At 37.9% G+C, this 24,430-nt stretch overlaps 1 protein-coding gene across 2 annotated transcripts in view; it reads right to left on the bottom strand.

The window, feature by feature from the left end:
* Positions 1–24,430, bottom strand: part of LOC134531211 (dynein axonemal heavy chain 2) — an 864,487-nt gene that overhangs the window by 5,455 nt on the left and 834,602 nt on the right. For both annotated transcript variants that reach the window (XM_063366870.1, XM_063366871.1), the window contains 3 exons: positions 13,719–13,873; positions 9,299–9,397; positions 3,909–4,065 (listed from right to left, as the gene is read on the bottom strand). In XM_063366870.1, the coding sequence (XP_063222940.1) occupies positions 3,909–4,065; positions 9,299–9,397; positions 13,719–13,873 (411 nt within the window). The remainder of the gene's footprint in view (positions 1–3,908; positions 4,066–9,298; positions 9,398–13,718; positions 13,874–24,430) is intronic.

Raw genomic sequence — 24,430 nt, 5'->3', positions numbered from 1 at the left:
AATAAGCATAACTGAGCTGTGTCCAACCAACATTGTGTGTGCAACAATGCACTTTGAGTGTGCCTAATATGCTACCTGCAACTTGAGTATAGTGTTATCTGTGGGAACAGATATAATAAGTGAGATAAGCCAGTAAGAGACTACTGACAGTCATGCAGGGGAAGTAGGGGTGAGATGTCACGTGGAGGCCTGATTCAAGGTAGCCGGCGGCACAAGTGGTATTACTGGAGTCGTTATAAACCACAGTGACTTTAGTAAATATTTAAATATATCAATTTTTCAACTCCATTTTTTTAAGTATACTTTGGCCTATCAATTAAAGGTAGAGACAATAAATCCCCTACAATTAATTGTTGTTAGCTACAAAAAAATATGTGCAATCAATTGTCATGCTGTATCTTCTATTTTTAATGGATTCCAAATGCCTGAGTCAGAATGCAGAATGTGGCGAACCCAAGAACGCTGCAGTTAAGAGTGCTGACTGTACATTGGTAACAGTGTTGAGCGAAAGCATCTCAACCTCTTTTTTTATGAACCCAAATTCACAACATGAATCTCTTAGGCAGTTTCTGCAACAGAGCTGATAAATTTTAGTTATAGTGAAAAAAAATAGGTTGTCTGTAAAGTCGGTTTACGGACGATAGTTTAACGTGACAACGTCATAACAAAACATTGATGAAATGATTGATCCAGAAGAAAAGGAAATATATTCGGCCTGAGACTGAGCCGTAATAGGTTTTTGCAACCAAACCATTTAGGCATTAAAAATATTATATTCTTTGAGGAAGAATTTTTTTTTAATTTTTCAATCTTTTGCATGATAAAATCTACCTCTGCATACTTTTATGAATAAAATTGAATCATTTTTATTGAATTATCACTATTTTGTATGGATACAAAGGAGTGAAATGAAATGTGCAATTGAATTAATAATTTACTTTTATTTGCATTCATTAATTCAAATATATTTATTACTTTTGAAATGTTGCCTGCGCCATATTTATTTTTACAAGTACAAAAAAAAAATTTCGCAGCTGCCAGGTTTCGAACCAACAACCTTTAGTTTCAGAGTTAGGTACGCTGACCACACGCCCACGAGGCCATACTAAGGTAATGTAGTTTCAAATGTTATATATATATATAATTATAAAAACTTTGTTCACGGTAGGGGTATAATATTAACACGATTTTATAACAAATACGCATCCCAAATACACCAAACTTATTTATAATGTGTTACAATATTTTTTAAAACATTGTGCAAAAGATCCCGGGTGTAATTTGAATTATTATGTGTTACTGTAAAACACCATTGTTGGTTCAAAACGTATTTGAATTTTCAACATTACTTTTAAATAACCGTACCGATTGTGCTGAAAATCGGTGGACGATCGTTAAATTACATAATATTAATAATTCAAACGACGAAAATATGATTGAAAAGTCAAATCGATGGTTGTTCCAATCGAGTGGAAGAGAGATGCCACGCATGCGTACAATGAGCATGAAGAGAGATGCCATGCATGCGTACAATGAGCAAACAGAACACATCCGTAGTGGAACATCCGTAGTGAGACACTTTTTTGTGTGTGCAGCCGGCGTTCATCGATTTATTAGACGTTGTCACGACAAAAAAAAAAATTAAATGCACACATTCACACAAACATGAAAACTGTTTGTAATTGACTAACAATGCATAGAAAATATTTTCAATATTCCAGTTACTACAGAAAAAAAAAACCTGGCATAGCTTAACCTATGTAAGTATACTCCTTCCAATTCGAGTATGTTCTGGCTTATCCTCCTACATCCCCTTTATGAGCAAATACATTGACATCGTCCGGGCCTACGGCCCCCTGTAAGTCCGATATGCCACCGCCCAAACACCATCCACCCTCCATTCAAACCTCCCGCCTACCCGTGCGTACGTGTGCGTGCGTGTGTGCTCGCCCGGCAAGAGGGCGCTGTCGAGCCAGTGCGCCGCACCCCTAAAAACATAAGTATATATAATTGTGGTGTTTGTTTTTATATTCCCTAAGTGCAACGTGACGGCAGATCGGCCGGGAGGGTTTTATGTACTTTTAATTTTTAACTTATATATTAAAATATCATAGTGTTTCCGGACATTCCCGAGGAAACCCGAAGCCAGACAATAATTAAATTTAAATCTAAATAATTATAATTTGTAAAATCTTTTCAATTCATTCAAAAATTGTTACATAATTTTCAACGCTTTATTGTCATGTTAATTTAATTTCCCGTGGCACGAATTCGCTAATATCTTTTAACGATAATTGTTTCGGCGGGAGGACGCCATGTTAGTCGAGCGAGCCATGACCTCACCCCAGTCTTCCGCCATCAACGACCGAGAGCAGACGCATCAGCACTCCGGGGACCTCACCGCTTGTATTCTCTGCCAAGTAATTCTGTTAACTTTAATTTCATCTCAATCGCTTTCTTTTAGTCCTCGGAGCAGCTCTCGGTCGGGGGACTGCTTTATTAATTAATTCACGACCAGTCTCGGTCTTTTTTCTTTGTACTACGTAAATCAACATGTGACCACGTGGTGGCTCATCACCTATAAACCGATTCGTGCCGCGGGCGTTTTGCATAGCTTCAACCGTGTACTTGTGTGAGCGGAATTAGCAGAATAAATCAGGTGTGTGAATTTCACGTATTATTCTTTTATTTTCAATCTGTGTGACCACGTGGAGAGTGACGGCGTGTGGGACGCCTGAGAGCCCACTTCGTAGGGAAAAGCGTGCCCGACGCTGAGAGCGGGCAGGAATTAGTGCTAGATGTTTTCAAGGGGGGATATCACATCTCACATGGGCGACGTCACGCTCTGAGTTAGGAGTCTCACCGGGTCCACATGCCGTACCACGTGGTGGCGCCCACTAGCAATCCACCGTAAAGCCGACCGATCAACCCCCCCCCCCCCCCCCCGCGTCAACATAATCAATACTTCTAACATAAGCTGTGAACAAGAATACATTTCAAGAAATTCAAGAAATTCACTATTAATACTAATTAATATTAACAAATAATGTTGGCCTTCCAACAAACATCAGTTTGAAATCATTTTTATTTAAATTTTGATATTAATTAGCTGTATTGACTCATGTTAAAATTTAACAGCTGGTAAGACAATATATCCTGAAGGACAAACAAACTCAATTGATAAATGAAAGTTTCTAGCATTGGTGTAGTAGAACCGTGGGGATTAGAGGGTGCTTGTTTACCATAGCACTATCCATCGAAGTTACTTTAAGAGCTTTGTCAAATGCACATGTGCTGGTGACATATTGGTAAGCTACAGGAATGGGAAGGGGAGGAGGATTTTTTCCTTATCTGTCAAGATAGGGATCCAGATCTGCAGCCTCTGCTGCTACTCTCTTCCCTGAATGAAAATGATATCAAGAACCAGTGTTAGTTTTGTCTCCATACCCTAATAACCACCTTAAATCTGTATTTCCTGTTTGGCGACCACGTTGTTTTTATTTTTTTACACGTCAGAACTAAAATTTTCCATCCCAGATGAGAGAACAAGTTTACTTCTCTGGCCATAAGTTAAAAATGTACTCTCACCATGGTGATCCTGGTTCGATTCCCAGCGGGATCAAACCCACATGTTTCACAAGTGGGAAATGTGGGTTTTCTCGAGGTGCTCCCGTTTCCCCCACCGGCTCATTCCGTCGCCGCTCCACACCCCGTCTGCCCTCACCTCACGACTCTCCAGGCGGGCCGGAACGACATGCCCGTCCCTCGGGTCGGGCAGCCCCGTACTTCACGTGGAAAACTACATGTCCATTTCAATTTTTTCACTAATGATAAAGAATTGATTTACCATTTAGTTTTTCCAAAGGACTAGGAAGGAACCAAAAGTACAGACAGTGAGCAGGGAGTACCTCTCCGCCTCCTGGTGCGCCGCCCCGCGACCGGACGGAACAGCACCACCGGCATGGGACACAGCAGCTGCATGGGCTGGGGCTCCGTCAGGCACGCGCTCTGCCTGTCCCAGCCGGCCGCCTCCAGGAAGATTCCGCGCACATGCACTCCACCCGCCTACATCACGCAACATAACAGCATCACATCCAGTGTACTTTGGAATGGAATCTGCTGAATGCAAATTAGAAACACAATGATATAGAATTATAAGCCCATTTTAAACTGAAAAACTAACAGATGCATATGTTATGAATAGCCAAATGCAATGAACACGTAAGGTTTCCGGGAGAGGAATTCTCTCTCTTTGTACATTATTTCCAGACATTGGTAGGTGCATGTTCTGCGGAGAGTGGGAGGCAGTCAGTTTCCTTAATACACTATAACACGCGACATAATTGCTGCTGAGAGCAGTTTGGGTTTGCAAGCTGCAGTTGCTGCATCAAGTCGTGCTGCAGATTGCAGGCAGTGTTACAAGCTCGCATGGGAGATTCAGGTGTAAGTCATGCACTTAAAATACAGCAGAGAATGTTGGCAATATAGAAATAACAGAAAAATATTTCTATTGTTACTGACAGTATTGAGAAACAGTTGACCAGATTTATTTCTAAAATAAAAAAAGCTTTAGAGACCACATCCCTTTTCTCATTCATCTATTTTTATACATAACAAGAAATTTCTGCAGAAAATAAAAGAACTGTTTTTACACTTGTGATGAGGGAACAAAACTATGTTTAAACATTATAATGACATTTTTTAGTAGCATGGAATTAGTTAATTTAGATTTTAAGTCCCATCGATGGCGAGGTCATTACACAGAAACGCGGCACAACAAACAGGCACGCTGGTCAAGGAATCAGCTGTGCTCTACTGTGAGCAGTGCTTTCTTTGAAAACGTTTGCCAAGGACAAATTTAGCACACTGACATGTATTCTACCACAAATTAGGGAAATGGGAGAAAGTGATTTTCCACCTGACATTTAGGGAAAAATATATTCCAAATTAGAATACCACCCAAACTATGCAAAACACATTATATATATATATATATATATATATATATATATATTTATATATGACTGGCACAATAAAAAATTTACATTCTAGATATTGTCATTTTTTATTTTGAAATTTGTTTACTGTAGGTACTAGAAATCTTTTATTCCAAAACAGAAACAATTTCCATAGTTTAGAAATGTAAACAGTGGAATTTGTGTTACTTTTAACATTATATAACATTATGTAAAATAAACCATACTCAAAGAAAAGTACTGCTGAGTCTTGTCTTGTTGAGTATATTGAGGTAAAAAAAAAAAGTTTGCATTAATTTTATGAATAAATCAGCAAATTTCATTTACAGTAAAATTGGGTTGCTACTGTTAAGTGTAACAGCTAGTCTACAATTACATCATGTTATTTTAAAATTAATAATTGTATATTTTACAAACACGTTATTCCTGATAGTAACAGTTGTTAACCCTCTGCAAGGAACACTGGCCTGTGGGGCCGGTATAGTTTCGAATTTGAGCTGTAGAGCGTGCAGGTGTCACCCTCCTAGCCCTTCTTCTAAGAGAGTCTCAAAGCATCCTCGGACAGCAGGTAGTCGTTATCAGCGTCCGGATCTTTCAACCTCGTGGTCGTCCAATAACGCTTTTCTGAAACCTACAGGGTCTCCTGGACCGGTGTTCCCTATAAGGTAAGTTTCTTCCCGGTCTGACAGATCATTATTCCTCTTTATGTGTATTATTCACCCGGTCTCAGAGACCCGTGTTCCCTTTATCGTAGAGCCAGTCTATGAGACCGGTATTCCTCTTTACAACTTTTTAGATTTTGTTTTGTTCATACTCAGTTTTTCTATCATATTCATAGAATCTGTATCATTTGTTTAGGTTGGCTGACATGAGCAGAGCACAGACATGAGTAGAGCGCCGAGCAACATTTCTGCGCGGACCAGAAAATTTTAGAACTTGCTTCAGCTGCACATTCGGATGAGGAGTCCGATGTCTACCTCGGCTCAGAAGACTCTTGTTCCTTCGGAAGATGAGGAAGTGTCACAGCACAGCTCTGACAGTGAGCTCTCGTGTGATGAAGACGAACCTGCCAAAACAGTGAGAGCAGAAGAGGCGAGGTCTCCTGCCAACCAAGACAGTGGCATTCCTTCAGAGAGTTTTAGGGGAAGGAATAATTTTATTTGGAATAAAGATCCAGCCCAACACATAAACAGCCGTTCCAGCCAAAATATTATAAAAATTAAAACATCCACACTCAAAGGCCCCGCGAAAAATGTACTTCATCCCAGCCCTGAAGACGTTTGGGGACTTCTTTTTACTCCTGATATTCTCGAGGACATTGTTACATGGACTAATATGAAATTGAATTCAATGCGAGAGAATACCAAACTCAATGATAACTCATATAGCCCGACAGACATAGATGAAATAAAAGAATTATTAGCATTATTGATTTTGAGCTGCATTTACAAATCGGCTAGAGAGTCACTTTCATCACTTTTTTCCACAGGGCCTACAGGCAGGCCAATATATCGCGCTGTGATGTCCGAAAAACGCTGTAATATCCTAATCAGATCATTAGGATTTGATGACTGTAGTACCCGACATACCAGGGAAGAAAAGGATCCGGCCGCTGGAATTTCTGGAATATTCAACAGGTTCATAAACAACTGCCAGGAGATTTACGAAATTGGAGCCTTTACCTGTGTCGACAAGACTCTTGTCCCATTCTAGGGAAGATGCGAATTTAGGATGTACATGCCTAACAAACCTGCCAAATATGGCATAAAATTAGTTTGCCTGGCTGACGCTAGAAATTTTTACCTTTCAAATGCCTACATTTATGTCGGTAAAAATAGTGATGGGATGACTCAGTGCTGAAGAAAGACAGCTGAAGAAGCCGACGCAAGCAGTAGTACGATTAGCCAAGCCTTTGTACGGTTCCAATAGGAACATAACTGTAGATAATTGGTTTTTGAGTATGGAGCTGGCACAATATTTGTGTGACAGGTCTTTGACAGTCGTGGGGATGCTAAAGAGAAACAAGCCAGAAATTCCTCCTGAATTTCAGCCAAATAAGAGCCGGCCTGTTGAATCATAATTATATATGGGTTTACCAAAGAATTTATACTTTTATCGTATGTGCCAAAAAAACATAAGGCTGTCATTCTCCTGTCATCAATGCATCACGACAATTATGTCAACAGTAAGAGTAACAAGCCAGAGATAATTTCATTTAATAATTGCACCAAATCTGGAGTCAACATGTTGGATATGAAGTGCAGCGTGTATTCGGCCAACTGAAAAACCAGGAGATGGCCTCTGGCAATTTTTTATCATCTGATATCCATTAGCTGCAGCAACGGCTACATCATCTACAAAAAAATATTACAAAACCACAAACCTACGTCGATTTGACTTTATATCCAAATTAGAGCTGTCACTGACAACAAACCATCTTCATCGATGGTTTACCATTCAGAACTTGCCATCTGGTCTAATAACACTAATAAAACATTGCCTGACAACCATCCATCCTGAAGATGCCGATGCTTCTTCATCGAATCAATCAAGGACGGATCGTCTTGAAAAAAAAACACGCCATTATTGCCCATACCTGAGGGAGAGGAAGACTAATTAGAAGTGCGTGCAGTGTGTAATGTTGCAGAACCCTGCCCTCCTAATTAAATAATTTTTCTTTTAAACTATTTTTATGCATGTAAATATTTCTTAAAAAGTCTTTCTAATGATATTTTACCGTTTTTATGTATTTTAGGGTTGATATTTTTCACTTGCTATGTTTTTAAGAAGGTATTTTGTGTTTTAACAGACATTTTCTATCATTAGTAATTTTTATGTAATTATTCACAAAGAAGTCGCTGTACTAGATTTTTACCTGTTTAGGCCTACTTTTTCAGGTTTTTTCTCAATAAGTTTAATTTTGTAAAGTAATTCGTATTATAATTATTGTTCTTAAATTTTATTAACGTGTTGTAATATAATTATAAATCACGGGACTGTGTCTGGGCTTGTGTGATGGTTAGAAAGAGAGGCATGAGAGGCCTGTAAGTGGGAGTGAGAAAGGAACAGTGCTTCCCTGCCAACCGAGATAAAGACGGTAATTCCCCCCCTGCATGGGAACTGTGTGATAACTGCTCTCTCACGGTGTGGGAGAGAGAGCGAGAATGGAAGTCCCCGATTTCGAGGTGAAATTGAAAAGAGACTGATCAGGGGAAGCCCAGAGTTCTGTGTGTAAAAGATTTTTTCATGTGTTGTAACTTGCTCTGTAATTGGCTGATATCTGTAGAGTGAATGAAGCGTGCCTGTGATTGGTCGGTGAGGTCATGTGACGTCTACTCCCTGCGTGGAGGAGACGAGTTCATGAGATCACCAGTCGTCTGTCGAACGCTGGACGAGTAGGTCGCGTTCGATGGCTTCTCGCTAAATTATGTAATTTACGAAGAGATCATTTCACGTTGGTGGTCGGAGCCAGGCCTATATTTAAATCAACCTAATTTTCTTTTTTTTCGTTTTGGATATAACTGAATTAGAAATTGCGGCCACCTTCGTAGGCATGTTGGCTCGGGGCGGAATTCGTTTTCGCTGGGTGCGGTCCTCTTCGATGTCGTCCCATTTTTTTTGTACTTGCAGTAAAACTTTACTGAAGGACTCGATCTACGCGATTATTTTCCGGTAATTTCTCGTCATGCGAGCTACCATCAGTTTTTCGACGGGCAGATGTATGTGGACTGAATGAGTAACCTCTTTTGAAAGTGTTTGGAATCGTCTGTGCAACATTCTATTAAAACATAATAAAAAACATCAAAATTTGCAATCTGCGTTGAACTGTTTTATTTTGTATATAACGAAACGTTATAAGTGCAACACTCCTAATTGCTTGGAATGCTCAATGAAAATATTCAAGAGATGTGTGTAACATTTGTAATATTATTTAAACATTCATTTACTTAGTGTATTTTTGTGAAATGAATTTGTCATCTAAATTGTTTTTATATTTCATATGTTTATAATTAGAAAAGTTTTTTCTATTTTATTTTATTTTATAAATCATTTCCTGACTTACTTCATAAAATAGTGTGATATATATATATATATATATATATATATATATATATATATATATATATATATATGAATTGCACAAGAAAATACATTCCGTTGTAAATGTTTCTTTAAAAAACTGGTAATTCACATATATTTTAAAGTATGAAAATACCTAAAAAAATTATACTGGTTTGACGGACCGGTGTTCCACTTAACTGATAAAAAAAAACGATATTCCGTGCAGAGGGTTAATGAAAAGTGTGCAGTTGGAAACTTACTTCATCTGCCTCCACTACTGAATCATCCTCATCATCAGTATTCACTATGAACTCCCAGGACAGCGCGTCGATAGACACGTTCAAGGCTCGAGCAACTGTCTGCAGAAACATGCAACCAGTTTGATAAACAGGCATATCACTGCAAGGTATGCCAGTTCACGTTACTGGGGAGGGATTGGCAATACTATCCACCAGCACCACATGCATCATCTTATTACAACTCAGATCGACCGGCTAAGAGACGACCTGACTGGCAACATTCACAAAGATTTATTTTTGAGATCTTACAAAGAAAAAAAGTCTGTTATCACACAATGTTTACAACAGGTCCTCACAGTTTTCATAATACAAACGAAATTTCCCTGCTTGAAAATGTGAATGTTCATGAATTTTGATGTTGTACAAAAATGTTCTTAATACTCACTCACACATTTTATATCTTGCAGATAGTCCTGAAGTGGCTTGGCATCAACGGTACAAGACAAGGACAAAGGTATCCTTGGGATGGCAGCTAAAAATTACTTAAACTCCATCATGGGCTGAGTGCTGACGACTGTGGTCCGAAACGAGGTTGATTACCGGCGCAGTCCGGACCACAGCCGCCAAGTTCGTTACTTAGCACATATTATTTAATTTTGACTTGAGACACTGCCAAATGCGACTTATTCAGGCGACATCAAGCAAATAACTGGCAGGATGACGCCACTGCCTCCCACCACATATGGAGGGAGTCACGTGACCTCACTGTCCAATCAAACACATCTTTGACATAACAACCAATCACAACACATTTCACTACAGAAAATCTTCCAGAAGACTGTGCATGTTTTACTGTCTCTCTGTCTCTCTATTCAAATGATAACCACTGTGGTAAATGCACAAATTCAACTTCCCCATCATAAGAATACATACAGTAATTGCCAGAAGGCCTCTGCAACTGAAAAAAGTCTGAGAAATCCCACGGTGACGCCGAATCGCGAAACTGTCTCTAGTCCTTTCTTTTACTTAAACAATAGCAAATGTTCTAGAATTATTATGAAAGCTTCCGAATATCTCCAAACATAAAATATAGGCATTACAACAAGATTGAAAGTAAATAACATAATGAAAAAATGCATTTATACATAATAACTTAATAAGACATATGAGAACCAGTAAAATTATACTTAAAAATCTTTTCTAAATTACACATATTAACATAAATATTATTTTCAATACTAATAATAATAAAATACAATATTCAAACTAGTTCACTATAACCTTGAAACTATATAATAAGCTGAATCCTCTGAAAGAATAAAACATCATATCAATTCCTCGAAAATTCTTTTAAAAGCTGGGGAGGGCAACGTCTGCGAACGCTACCTTCTGTACTTCACCCTTTTAAGTTAAATTGAAACGTAAAATGAATTAACCGTTCTCTTAATTTAGGTTTGTGGGTGTATTAATATTTCTTCTGCTTCTTTAATGTATCTCTTCTTGTATTGGGGGATGGTGGCTATGGTGTTGAATTCAATGCTGTGGCTGGTTCCATAGAGTGTTCTGCTATGGGTGGCTGATCGTAGGTTTTCATGTTTACAGTCGCTGACCCATCAATCATAAATAGAAAAGAATAGAAATTAAGTAGAATATGGGAACCACTCTTTGGAAATATTCAAAACATAGTTCTACATCCAACTTAAGACATTGTCCCTCATTGGCCAAACCAACCAGCCAACCAGATAAAAAAGGCTCGGATTGGCCCACAGTTGCAGGCAATCGGGAAATACTCTCCTCTCAGGCAAGAGTATTTAAAGGCAGGAGAGTTTCCAAGAACATCAGTAAGTAACTGCTATAGAGAAGATGGCGACTGCAAGATAGACCAAAACGCTGGTGAAAACTTTGCCTTCGATGCGGCTACGACCCAAAGCCAAGCAAGTTGAGAGTTTTGTACTGTAAAGATCAGGTTGCCTAAAGCTGGACAAAAATAATTCGTAACAGTTTTAATATAAGCTGTGGTTATATCTAAATTAGAGTACGGTTCCATTATATGGAAGAAAAAAAATACTAATAGTGATAAACACAAAAAATTAAAAATAAATTATATTAAGAAATTATAATCACAACCATGTTTGTACTTGCAGGTATGCCCTGAAAGAGTGATACTTGGTGGTATCTCTTGTAGGTTAAAATTTAGATTTTTCCACAACGTTTGACGAGAATTCTCAGTACCACACATCCTCCAAGTATCAGTATCAGTATCAGTGGTCCCAAAGTACAATTTCGTCAAAAACTTCTCTCCTGCTTCAGAAATTTGATGTAGTGTTGCCGCAAGGTATGTGAAAACACCAACTATTTCTGAGCCAAGGGTTTTTCTCATAAACGTGTGTTACCTTCTTCTTCCCAATTCCAAAGGGCGCTGAAGTGGTGTCACACCCACCTACTGCTTGAAGGAATAGAATATTCTGAGTGCTGACTTTGCAGGAATGGGATGAAAATAAAACCTTGGGGGTGTTATCGTGACGTGGACCAGGGCTACGCCCTCCCTAAGCCCGATGTGCCTCATGCCGCTGCCCACCCCCTCTCCTCCCACCGACACCCTCTATTTGAAGCCTCCCGCCAACAAGTGTGTGTGTGTGTGTGCGTGTGTTCGGTCGCCCTGCGCGAAACCTTTCAGCGCCCACCCTAACTGGAGCAGTGGAGACTGCATGTTTTTTAAATAATGTAGTACTACTTAAATATCTTTAATATGTAACCTTTAATCTAAATTAGCTTGTAATTTTTAAAAGGTTTTAATAGTTATGGTTAACTGTCTGTCATATAAATTTACTCACGGCAAGTTCAGCACTTCTTGCAGCCATGATGCCCAGAGCAGTCTCTTCCGTTCACCGTGCGGGGTAGGACGCATCTCAGCACCTCATCGACTTCAACTTTTGCTCGTAACCGATCCGTTAACATCCGCTGTCGTAACTATTTTTTAAACCTTTTTTAATCAACCTTTGAGGCCTACCCCGGCGGCAGACTGTATAACTTAATTAATTAAAGCTCCCTAGTGTTTTGGATTAATCGGCGGACTTGTACTTTCGGGGTCTGGCCACGCTGTGTCCTGGTCAGCATGAAAGCTGCTCTATGTGCTGTTTTCTGTGTGCGTCGTCAGTGTACGTGTCGGCGATAATAAAGCTCAATATTCACCCGACTCGTTGCACTTAATTCCCGACCAAGAGTTTCCCAGCACAGAGACGGAGGTGTGACCCCACGAGCAGTAACATAGCGTGCCCGCCGCTGAGAGCGGGCTGGTGAGTGCTAGCGGGGGGAAGTCGAGCCTAGCTCCACACGGGTCACGTCACGGCCCTGGGACAGAGTCGGTAGTTGGAACACCACCCTCCTCCCCTGTCCCTCAAACAACCTCTCCCACTCTTCTGGAAATATATGTTATGCTGTCAACCAAACCAAACTATTGATGTATTCTCCATTTAAGTTGACACTATCAAAGTTGTTAGCTTATGATATAGTAGTTTCAACTATCATGACATCAGCATCTTCTGTTGCCTGCTTCACCTGAATTCCCTTGTATTCCATTTCAGTCATCAGCATTGTAATGAAGTTTTTCTTGTTGATATCATTGAAGAGGAATATTCCTTGTGAAATGTACCTGATTTCATTACCTGAAGGAGGGGTTACGTGAGTTCACTCCATCATAATGACTCCCCTAACAATATCCTTACCTACAGAGGGTGGATATTTCTGCACATAACATATTTTACATAGAAATGTTGAAATATGAAAGTTATAAGACAAAAAAAGGCATTTTTTTATTACTATTTTTGATAATTTTAGAAATTTGTTATATCTTTGAATCACTGTAAATTGGTAACTAATTGGGTAAAAATATACTTTTGATAAGTGAAATTTGAAGGAAATTAATGCTCTTCAACTTTGTAAATAGGTATATTCCGCTAAAAACGCATGGTTTAGAAATTATAGAAGAAAAACTGACTAAGGTCCGAAAATGTTGAAGTTTCTAGGATCCCACCATGTTAGCACTGGGTCCTCCAGGTCAAACACTCAGAGTAGACTCCAAAAACAACATGCCAAAATATCATTAACTTCATTTATTATCTGCTGCTCTGATTAAATATGACACAGAGCTGGCAGAAGTAAGTAAACACGTATGCTAATAATCAAAGTACCTAAACTTCAGGGCCATACATAATTTGGGGGGGGGGGGGGGAAGGTGTATCCCCTCCACCCTGAAATCCCACAAAATCTATAACAATCTAATATTACCACCAATGAAAGGAAAGAATTTGAAAGCAAACAACAGGCAAAGTGGTTCTAGAAATGTGCACCTGTGTATAATTGTGGTTGATGTTACACTGAGAGTTTCGTAAGCCAGTGAACAGAACCTTCAGAGGACACAATCACAGCGGGCTACACTTACCTGCTTGACAGCACTCAGGAAGCTTGTGGGGAAGGTAAACGCTCCCAGCCAAAACAACAGAGGTGCCTCCAGCGTCTTCGCCCAAGCAGCAAAGAACTCCACTCTCAAAACAAGGTCCCGGGTCCACGAACCAAGAGGCTTCTTTGTTGGATACGCTGTACGAAAACACGTAACAGAACTAGTGTTCCCCACAGACAGCTGTGCCCAACACAAGACAAAATGAAATTAATGAGTCATGCCAATTGAAAATGCAAACTATGTACAACACGTTTATATTTCTATAGGTTAAAAAAAGGTACCTATTTAATACTCAGGTATGCACAATGCTCCCACAGCTTCACTATACAACAAATTGCAATAAACACTTAACAGGTGGTATTGAAGTAAAAAGTCACAATACTGAATAGAATATCTGCTTTGCAAGTATTATCTACAGCTACAGATTACACGTTAATGTGAAACTCTGCAGCAAATATTAACTTCGACAAATCATCGCTTCTTAGACAGTTTGCAACTCCTACCCGAGAATAATGATTTACTAGCATCATAGATATGTCCAACGGCAATTGATTGGTGTAGATTTGAAAACGCTACAATAATATCCTTTTATGTTGCTTGATGAAAGCATGTTTCCAGCTCCAAATGGTATGTAAAATTATGGTAAAGGAATTGTGTAAAAGTGTTGTTAAAATTGCTCAATTGGTATTAGCATTCTAATTATAACTGATCCTAACTATTTTCAATATTATTGCAGATATAACATATTTCCTACCTTCATTTGTTCTATGTGATCTTAATACAAATTGATTCTGTATTAATCTACACACCTATGACTATGAGAGTACCTTGTTATAGATAAGAGTTCGCTGCTATACTGCATTGAGCTTGGCTGTTTTTATTTTCACTTAATAATTTTTCTATTAATAGTAAATCCCAATTACATGATTGTTTTTGTATGTGACTCAATAGTTTACCTGGTAGGAAATGTTTAAATGCTGAGTTGAAATTGGAATGGTAATGTTAATGTCTAAAATCATTAGTCATTGAGATAATGGTAAAAAATCTGTTTTTATTTTAATTTTTTTTATTTTATATATATAATCAATGTAATTGTTGGTGTTACATCCATGTAAGTCCATTTAACAGAATACAGAGTTTTATCATAATTCTCGAGTCAGTAGCCATTTATTTTCCATCTCTATCTGAGATACATATTAGAATAACAGGTAAATATATTGTAATCTCACATTCAGGGCCACCAAGAGGATGGGGGGAGGGGGAGGGGGCAAAAGGGGCAAATGCCCAGGGGCCTGGTAGCCTTAGGGGCCCGGGCGCCTGGCTGGGAAGTGGAAAAAAATGACTGGAAAAACATTTTTCCCCTGCTATTAAAACATCTTGTACTCTCTCTCTCTCTCTCTCTCTCTCTCTCTCTCTCTCTATATATATATATATATATATATATATATATATATATATATATATACATATACACACACACACACATATATATAAACACACAGTCAATAACCAATAACCTAACCGAGTAGTACTTGTAACATTCAGTTCACACCAAAATACTTGCGTAGTAGCAGAAATGGGAACGCCAGGTTTGCTTGGTCCTGTACACCCCTCCACTTGGGGTCAATGCCATTTAGACTCGCCCTTCTGAAGTAAAGAATGTGGTGATGGGCCCTGGCTGGAGGGGGTGTCATCGAGGGTGGTAGAATGTTGACGTTGATGGGTTTTGGAGGGGGGGGGGGGGTGTGGGGAGGGAGCAACATTTGCTAGCAGGACTCTGTGACGTCGCTTCTCTTTCTCTCCCCTCGCCCTTACCTTTATCACTCCGAATTCCGAATTTTCCAAAGTTCTTCAAGCAGTACAGTACCGCAGTACAGTACCGCAGTTTAGACGCAGAACATATAGCGGGAAACCATTGAGAGTGCATAGTTTAAAATGTGTGAATGTTTTAGTGGAGAAGTTTAATGTTTATAAATAAATCGGAAAAAAAATGTTCAATGCATTTAAAGTGTCATTAAAACATTATTGGAAGGTGTGGGAATATAACTTTTACTTATGATTTCATCATTGGCCGGCTGCTACGAAAGACCTTCTGCAATTGTGAATGATTGTAGTTGTGGCTGCGAGGTTCCACTATGGAACATTATAAGCATAAATCGGGGGCTCAGAAGCGCAAGGAACGAGGGAAGAAATCAGAGGTTAGTAAAAGAGGCAGTAGAACCTTGTTTGATGTTGGTGTTAAAGTGAATCCACAGTCACAGCTGAAAACTCCAGATTGTGGTGAAAAAGAGGAGTTTGTTGAGTTTGTTGTTCCTGAAAGAATGGTTTCCGAAGAAGTAGGCAGTGAAGTTGATTTGTCTCCTTCAAAATGTGAAAATATTGTTTTTCCTGAGAGTAATGTTTTGAAAGCAGTAATATGTACAGTTGATTTACCTTCAGAATGTGAAAAAAATATTGTGTTATCTGAGCCATTGCCAACAACAATCAGATTGGCAAGTGTCTCCAGACCTTGGGAAATTAAAGAGTGTTGAAAATATTGTTCGTAAAATGCCTGACGACCTTCCAAATGATGGGAAACGAGCATTTCCCAGAACAGTTTTATTTTCTAAACATAAGAATGGGGAAAAAGTTTTCTGAGATTGGCTTGTGTGGAGTGAAACAAACAAGTCACTGTTTTGTTTTCCTTGTAAATTATTTAGTTGCAGCTCTGATGTCCCCAAATCTCGGAAATCCGTTTTTCGTAGTGACGAAGGGTGGAAACAAGAGTATTCATGGCGCAAGCTGTATGATAAATTGCCATCTCATAAAGTGAGTGCTCGCCATAAGCAATGCTATATTAAATGGAGAGAACTTGAAAGCCGACTCAAAAAAGGAACTGACATATTTGCTCAATTGAATACTGAAATTGGTTTGAAAGTAAAATATTGGAAGGATCTATTTCACAGGGTATTGTCCGTAGTTCTGTTTCTTGGTGAGAGAGGCCTTGCATTTAGGGGAACTTCTAGCAAAATTGGAGATTTCAATAATGGAAACTTTTTAGGAGTTATTGAGTTATTAGCTCAGTACGACCCACTGCTAAGAGAGTACATTACCAAAGTACAGAATGCTCAAAGAGACGGGAAAAGGCTACAAGCTCACTATCTTTCTCCTGACTCACAAAATGAATTTATTGAGGCGTGTAGTGCCAGGGTTCTTCAAGCAATACTTGCAGAGAGAGAAAAATCGAAATATTTTGCGTTGCTAGTAGATGCGACACCAGATGCAGCACATACTAAGCAGACAACTTTCGTTTTAAGATATGTGTTAGATTGTGATTCATCATTTATGATAGTGGAGAGATTTTTGAGTTTTGTGTCGTGCAATAAAAAACAGGATGAGACATTGCAAATTTGATCATTGGTGAACTGGAAAAACATAAAATTCCTTTGGCCGACTGCGGCGGACAAGGCTATGACAACGGCGCCAACATGTCTGGCATATACAATGGTGCACAAGCTATCATTTGTGAACTGAATAAGCTTGCTATATTTGTGTGGCTTGAATGCTACTGAGTGTTGTCAAGATGTTATCACGTTTTTTCGGAATGGTCCAAAAAGTTTATAATTTCTTTTCTCGTAGCCCACAGCGATGGGAGGTATTGCAGAAAGAAATTGGTTGTTCCTTGCATAGCCTTCCTAGAACAAGATGGTCTGCTCGAGTAGATAGTGTCAAACAATTTGCTAATCATTTGCCCCTTATCAAGTTTGCACTAAATAAATGCGAAGAAATGAATCAATCAGCTGAATGTAAAAATGCAAATTATGGGAATTTCACAATATCTAAGTCCTTCAAATGTATTTTAATGGCTACAGTTTGGTTGGAAATACTCGTAGCAATTGACTTCAGAAACAAAGTTTTACAATCCCGAGATGCGACTCTCGATGTAGAAGTCGCAAATATTAACAATCTGATGGAAGAACTAAAGGAGCTTCGTGATCAATGGTAGGGTCTTCTAATCAAAGCAAGGTTAGTAGCCGAGGCTATGGCTGCTGATCTTCCGACCGATACTGATTTTAAGGAGAGAAGAATGAAGAAAAGAAAATGTTTCCATGATGAAATCAAAGAAGATGAATCAATGTCTCTGATGAATGAGAACGAGACACTTGAAGAACAGGAATTCAGAGTGAATGTTTTTTACAAACTTATTGACTCAGTTGTTAGTGGACTGCCTGTACGATTCACTGTCGCCATAGAAGTTAGCTGTATGTTTAAATGTTTGTGGCACTACCTGGATATGGATGACCATGACATTGAACATATGTGTTTGAAGCTGTGTGAAAAATATTCCGAGGACATAAATATCGAGATATCTCATGAAATGAAACATCTGAAATAAATTCATGTTTCAAATATTGGTCCAAACCAGTTGAAAACAATCCAGCTTTTAAACACACTACGGAGATTAAAATTGGATAGTTTATTTCCAAATGTGTGTATCACTGTTCGAGTGTTCTACACAATTCCCGTGACAGTTGCCGAAGCCGAAAGGCCCTTCAGCAAAATGAAGGAAATAAAAAATGTACATCGATCAACCATATCTCAGGAAAGGATTAGTGGGCTCACCTTGCTTGCCTTAGAGCCTGATCTCGCTCGGTCATTGAACTACGACGATGTAATTAACGATTTTGCTTTGAAAAAGGCACGGAAAACAGATTTATTGTGATTACTTCTGAACTATTTAATTGTTTGTAAATCAATATTATTGAGTAGCATAATCCTTTTAAATGCATTATATGTTTGAAATTTTAAATAATATACTACAGTGTATGATTATTCTGAATGTAGTGATTCGATATGAAGTAATGACTGTTCTGTTCTAAAACATTTTGAAGTGTTATTAAATTTAGACATTTTTATATAGTATATGACATTTGAATTGTTGTGTTTTAGTAGGATGTAAAATATATATCATTGTTATTTAAAATACATGCCATTTATGATTTTGCATCGAACTAAGGGTATTAAATTAATTTGTATAAATTATTAATATGTATTACAAATTTTTTAATGTAATGAACGTGGTTCAATGTGTTTGATGTTTTCGAAGTAATAAAATTTATTATTACTTTAAATTATTTTAGTAATATTTATATTCAGAATAAATTATTATATTTATGTATTTTAAACACTCATAATAATGCAATTTCTGATTACCATTTAAGATTTTTTTTTTTTTTTTTTTTTTTTTTTAGCAATATATACATCAAAATTAATTATTATTTGTATTTTGATGGGATTAACAATGTAAAAGTGCACTGAGATAATACATGCAAACACTCTCTTTTTTTTTTTTTTTTTGCGTAACTAGGAAATCGTTATGTATGTTCAAATGAAGGATGCAATTTTACTATACCATATAAATTTATGGTATACGTAGTATGTAGTAGTGGTATGCAAAAAAAAGGAAGGGGGCCTACTACCCCAGCTGCCCAGGGGCCCACAAATTCTCTCAGCGGCCCTGCTCACATTGGCGCCTGATTGTTTTGTGAAGCATATAAGATTTTTTTTTTGAACTTCTATATGGGATAATTAATTTATAAGAGTAACCCTTTACTCCGCTTTGCTGATTTATTGTAGTTTTTCCCCTAGGAGTTAAAATCAGGCAGGAGTTAGGACACAGCGAATGAGCTCGAGCAGTTCACAGTTGGAAAGCAACAACAGCCTGGTCTTGTACAATATGACTCCTCCAATGCTTCGCTCGTTTCTGCATTTGGAGTACAAGTCCCAGTCCATTTTATTGTAACCATGGCATTTAAAAGAACCTAAGCAGAGATTATCAGACATCAGCTCATGACATTTTCAAAACAACTCCTTTGAAACCAGAGTGACCAATTTATTTATAATACTGTTGGTGCTCTCTAATCAAGCATAATTTAGTTTGGCATATTCCGTAATTCGGCATGGATTGAGCCAATTGTGATCTGATTTTTAAGGGGCTTTGGGTGTTTTAAATTGCATAAAAAAGGGAAGATTTAGCACAAAAATTGATGAACTTAGTTTTACTATAGTACTGTATTTGAGTCAGTGTTGGAAAAAAAGAAGGTGTTTTAAAAAAAAAACAGTTTTTTTCATTACATTAGTTATTTTGCTTTTTACTATGTTCAAATGAAAACCATACAACATCCAGCTTCTACCACTCATGTTGAACCAGAAAATTTATAACATCAAAGAACTGAAGTCCAGCAAATCTGCACATCTGACTGGGACTTAACTACAGAAAGGGTATTTACAGTAGTCAGGGATTTCCCAAAAAAAAAAAAAAAAAAAAAAAAAAAAAAAAAAAAAAAAAAAAAAAAAAAAACACTTTACTTCCTCATTTCTTCACTTTTGAATACAATTTACTAATTAATTTAAATGATAAGATTTTGATTAGTATATAACTATTTGTTCCTGTAGATCACAAGAAATATTAATATTGTTATTAGAGTGGAATTAGATTTTTCATTAAAATTTATTAAGGTAGTCTATTTAAAAACACTTTTTTAAAAAGACCATTTAGTTTTTTTTTATAAAAACAACTTGATTGAAACCATGGCTTAAAAAGTGGTTTAAATCAGCCAACCCTTATTTTAGTTGTAGTTACCCTAGATTTTTATGCTCCAAATTGTTGAACGAATATTGTATTAAAAACATAATTTAAAAATTGTAGTTGTGGTAGTTTAGAACGACAACGCTAACACTTCTCATGCTACTATACCCTGGCAGATCCTTGTGTAACATTACCACAAAATGACTTATTTGTTATAATCACCCCTCTCTTTCCCTTGGTAATAACCATAATAAGTATAGATGTCGTGACTGTCAGTAGTCTCTTACTGGTTTATTTCACTTCACTTATATCTATTCCCACACATAAGGCTACACTCAAGTTGCAGATAACGCATGAGGCATGCTCAAAATACATTCCTGCACACATGAGGTCTCTATTTGCTATTTTGAAGTATGACTTTATTTATAAGAATGCTATCTATTGAAATGAATTTTTATCTTCATAAAATATTCTTCAATTTTATAGTAAAATTCCATCAAAGATAAACTTAGGTGAGCATAATGATAAAACTCATGCATTAATCTTTAATGGGTGATGGAAGTAATAAATTTTCAATATAATATGACACTAAGGGCCACTTGCAGTCAGGTTATAAGAAAAAACTGTTTTGTAAGAGACTTATGGAGTGCAGGGGTTGCATGCCCTGCGGAGGGAGTTATCTTGTAATGGTGGCAAGCTAGGAAGCACAATAAAGAGATGTCTTTAGTAACACAACATGGTGTCAGAAGTGGGATCTCTAACAGTGTAGAATTATAAATTGTAGTGCAGCAAAAAAAAAGTATACTTGTTGGCCAGGATGACAGATCCGCACGATCGGCCACGGGACTCATATAAGGGTATCAGTAATCTCAAACCTCCAGCAGCTTTTGACTTAACATCGCCATTATTGTGGAAGCAGTGGAAACAACGATTTTCTAGGTACATGTCCGTCTGGTTTCATTGAGAGGACAGGTAGGGAGAAGATTGATATTCTTCTGTATGTCTTAGGCGAGAAAGCAGAAGAATTGTGGAATCATTTTTCGCCTGAGCCTACCAGATACGAAGAGGCTTTAAATGCATTTGAGAATCATTTTCAGCCATGCAAGAATATAATCTTTGAAAGATTCAAGTTTAATTCCCGTGTGCAAGGGTCTGAAACAGTGGATGCATTCATAACCTCACAGCATACTTTGGCGGACTCGTGTGAATATGGTGCGTTAAAAAATGAACTTATTCAGGACAGAATTGTAGCAGGGATGAAAGATCGAAAAATTATTGAACAATTACAGTTGAGACCTTCTCTGTCGTTGGAGGAAGCGGTGCTGATAGCCAGACAAGCGGAGATGCAAAGCCAACAATCACGACTTCTGCAACAAGGTGGTTCAGAGTGTTTGGAACTCAACAGAACTCAGTGGGGTCCATCTCGCAGCAGGGATAAGGTGGCCAGTGCTACAATACAGCAGCCGGCGGCCTTGGGAAAGTTTTCCGGTTCCACCAAGTCCACAAACACATCGGTTCCACGCAAGGAAGCACTCTGCTGGTTTTGTGGTAAGGGGCAGCATGATCGTTCCCGGTGCCCTGCACGAAGTGCTAAGTGCTTTCGCTGTGACAAACAGGGGCATTGGGCAGTGGTGTGTAAGGCTTCAAGTGCTTCCAAGATATTTAGTGTACAGGATAATCAAGGTGAGTCAGACTGTAACAGTGTTAGTCTTTGCAGTCAGGATCATTTCATAGGGGGACACCTGCAATTCAGTAGCTGTTAAACAAGAGCATAGCCCAAGGAAAGTGAACATTAAGATTGTAAACTTTGAGCGGAAATTTAATTTCCTTATAGATACGGGTGCAGATGTTACGTGCATTCCTGCCAATATGGTACCGGTTTCGTACAGAGACTTTGTGATCCCCTGTAAAGACAGACTGAAGGGACCGGATGGTAAGGATTTGGGGGTTTTGGGCTTCTTACAACTACAATTAGGCACAGGGGAATTAAACACAACAGCAAAGTATTTGTTTTGTCTAATCTTCAAACTCCTCTCCTGGGTCGAGCAGGGCTCATAAAGTTGCAGATTGTGGGTTTTCAAGAAAAACAGGTACTTATTCCAGGCTTGGTCACAAACAGTATTCATTATGCATCCACGCAACAACTCGAGACCAAGTGTCCAGTGAAAGGGAGCGATAATCACATTGTTAACATAACATCTCCCTCAAAGTCACAGATAGATCCGCAAAAAGAGTTTCCAGGTCTTTTTCAACAGTTGGGGAGATTCACAGGGGATATTAAAATAGTCCTGAAGGATAATTACACTCCCTTTTTTCAACCAACTCCTAGAGTTGTGGCCATACCTCTATTGCGTAAACTCAAGGCAGAGTTAGATCGCCTGCTAAAGTTGGATATCATAGAGCTTGTCACGGAGCCCACAGAATGGGTTGCACCTATAGTGGTTATTCCTAAAGGAGATACTGTCCGTATTTGTGGTGATTATTCTGAGCTGAACAAGTGTGTTCAGAGGCCACATTTCCCCATTCACAGCGTGGAAGTTACACTGTCGCAATTAGCCGTCAGTCGGCTGGCTGACTTGCCCGCCCGGGCGTGACCTTCAACTCACGTCGCGTACCTTTCCAAACAATCCTTTACCAACAGTGAAACCGATATTACTGTCCGGATAGTACATTTTAATTTAAAAACAAAAATTAAAGTGCCTATTAGCATATCACCACCTGGTTCACACCAATCCTGTCGAGTCAATGATTATTTATTTCATCGCAACATTCATTTAACAACCTTTTCCATGTGAATCATCTGTTAATTTCTGTTCCGGCATTTAATGTCAAATATATTCCTGCTAGTACAACCAACAGCATCAGACTTATATAAACTTTTGATAGAGTCCTTACTTCGTACGATTGTGCGCACAGTCGACTTGCTTAAAACTAAAGTGCGACCAACATAAGTGAGGCCTTCATGACAATCTGCATGCCGTAATACTTCTAGTTTTGTCTCAAATACTTGTTCACGGTGCATTACGCACGTACAGTTACCAGCAGATGAATGTGCAGTTGTTGCTTTTGTTTGAGTTCCCTGCCACTGGCTAGACTGAGTTCACGGCCCGGTCTGTGGCCAGGGGACAACGGTACGGCACGGCGGCATACGCACAGACCTAAAAATATTTGGTCCTTAACACTCCATAGCTGCAACCTAACTTGCCATAGCTGATGTTCATACCACGGCCGATAGCGTAGTCAGACGCGCAACTCTGGCACATCTGTTGTTTACAGATGTTAAAACGGACTTTGTGGCGTCATGCCCGACTTTTTTTTTGCCTGTGGAGATTTCATGCTAACTGTAATTTACAGACGTGCTATTCAAGACTGGGGCAGTAAAATTAAAATAGCGTTAAATGTATTTGCGCAATATGAAGACGTGCTAAGTAAGGGATTGGTGTACATGATTTTTTTTTTAAATTACATTTGTAACTACTAAACAGAATCACTGTCAAGTTTGTAAAAGTTGTATTCTCTAATTTGAAAAGTAGAGTTTTTACTTAACTTTATTTAAATTAATTACAATAAATAATTGCACTGTTTATATTTAAATGAAACACTTATTAAAAACAAATATCAGATAAATTGAAAAGGCATCAGTCAGAAATTATGACTAACAGTTTAAATATACTAACTGAAGGTACCAATGAATCAAGTTTTGGTACTTATATTAAAAAATATGATTATTACAATTTAAGCATTTTAATATCCCCGAAAATTTATATTTTAATTTATATTTTTCCATTGGAACCAATGTGATTGGCCAATTATAAAATCCATTAAATTTATTTATTTTCAAAATTTATTTAAAATAAAAATTATGTAAAAATGAAAAAAAAAGAAAAGAAAACACAGAAGAAAATAATAATTTTGTTAACTGACCAGTATTGATTAAAAAAAAAATAGATTTGAATTTCTTTTTTCTATTGAAACCATTATAATTGGTAGATTCTAGAATATATTTGATATTTTTATTTCTAAGATTTATATAATAATAAAAATATTGTTAATTAAAAAGACAGAAATTATTCTTGTGAGTTTATATATATATATAAAAATCAAACAACATCATGTGTGTCTATAA

This window comes from Bacillus rossius, chromosome 3 (genome assembly GCF_032445375.1).
Source record: "Bacillus rossius redtenbacheri isolate Brsri chromosome 3, Brsri_v3, whole genome shotgun sequence".
Classification (NCBI taxonomy): domain Eukaryota; kingdom Metazoa; phylum Arthropoda; class Insecta; order Phasmatodea; family Bacillidae; genus Bacillus; species Bacillus rossius.
This window is presented reverse-complemented; position numbering and strand designations above follow the sequence as displayed.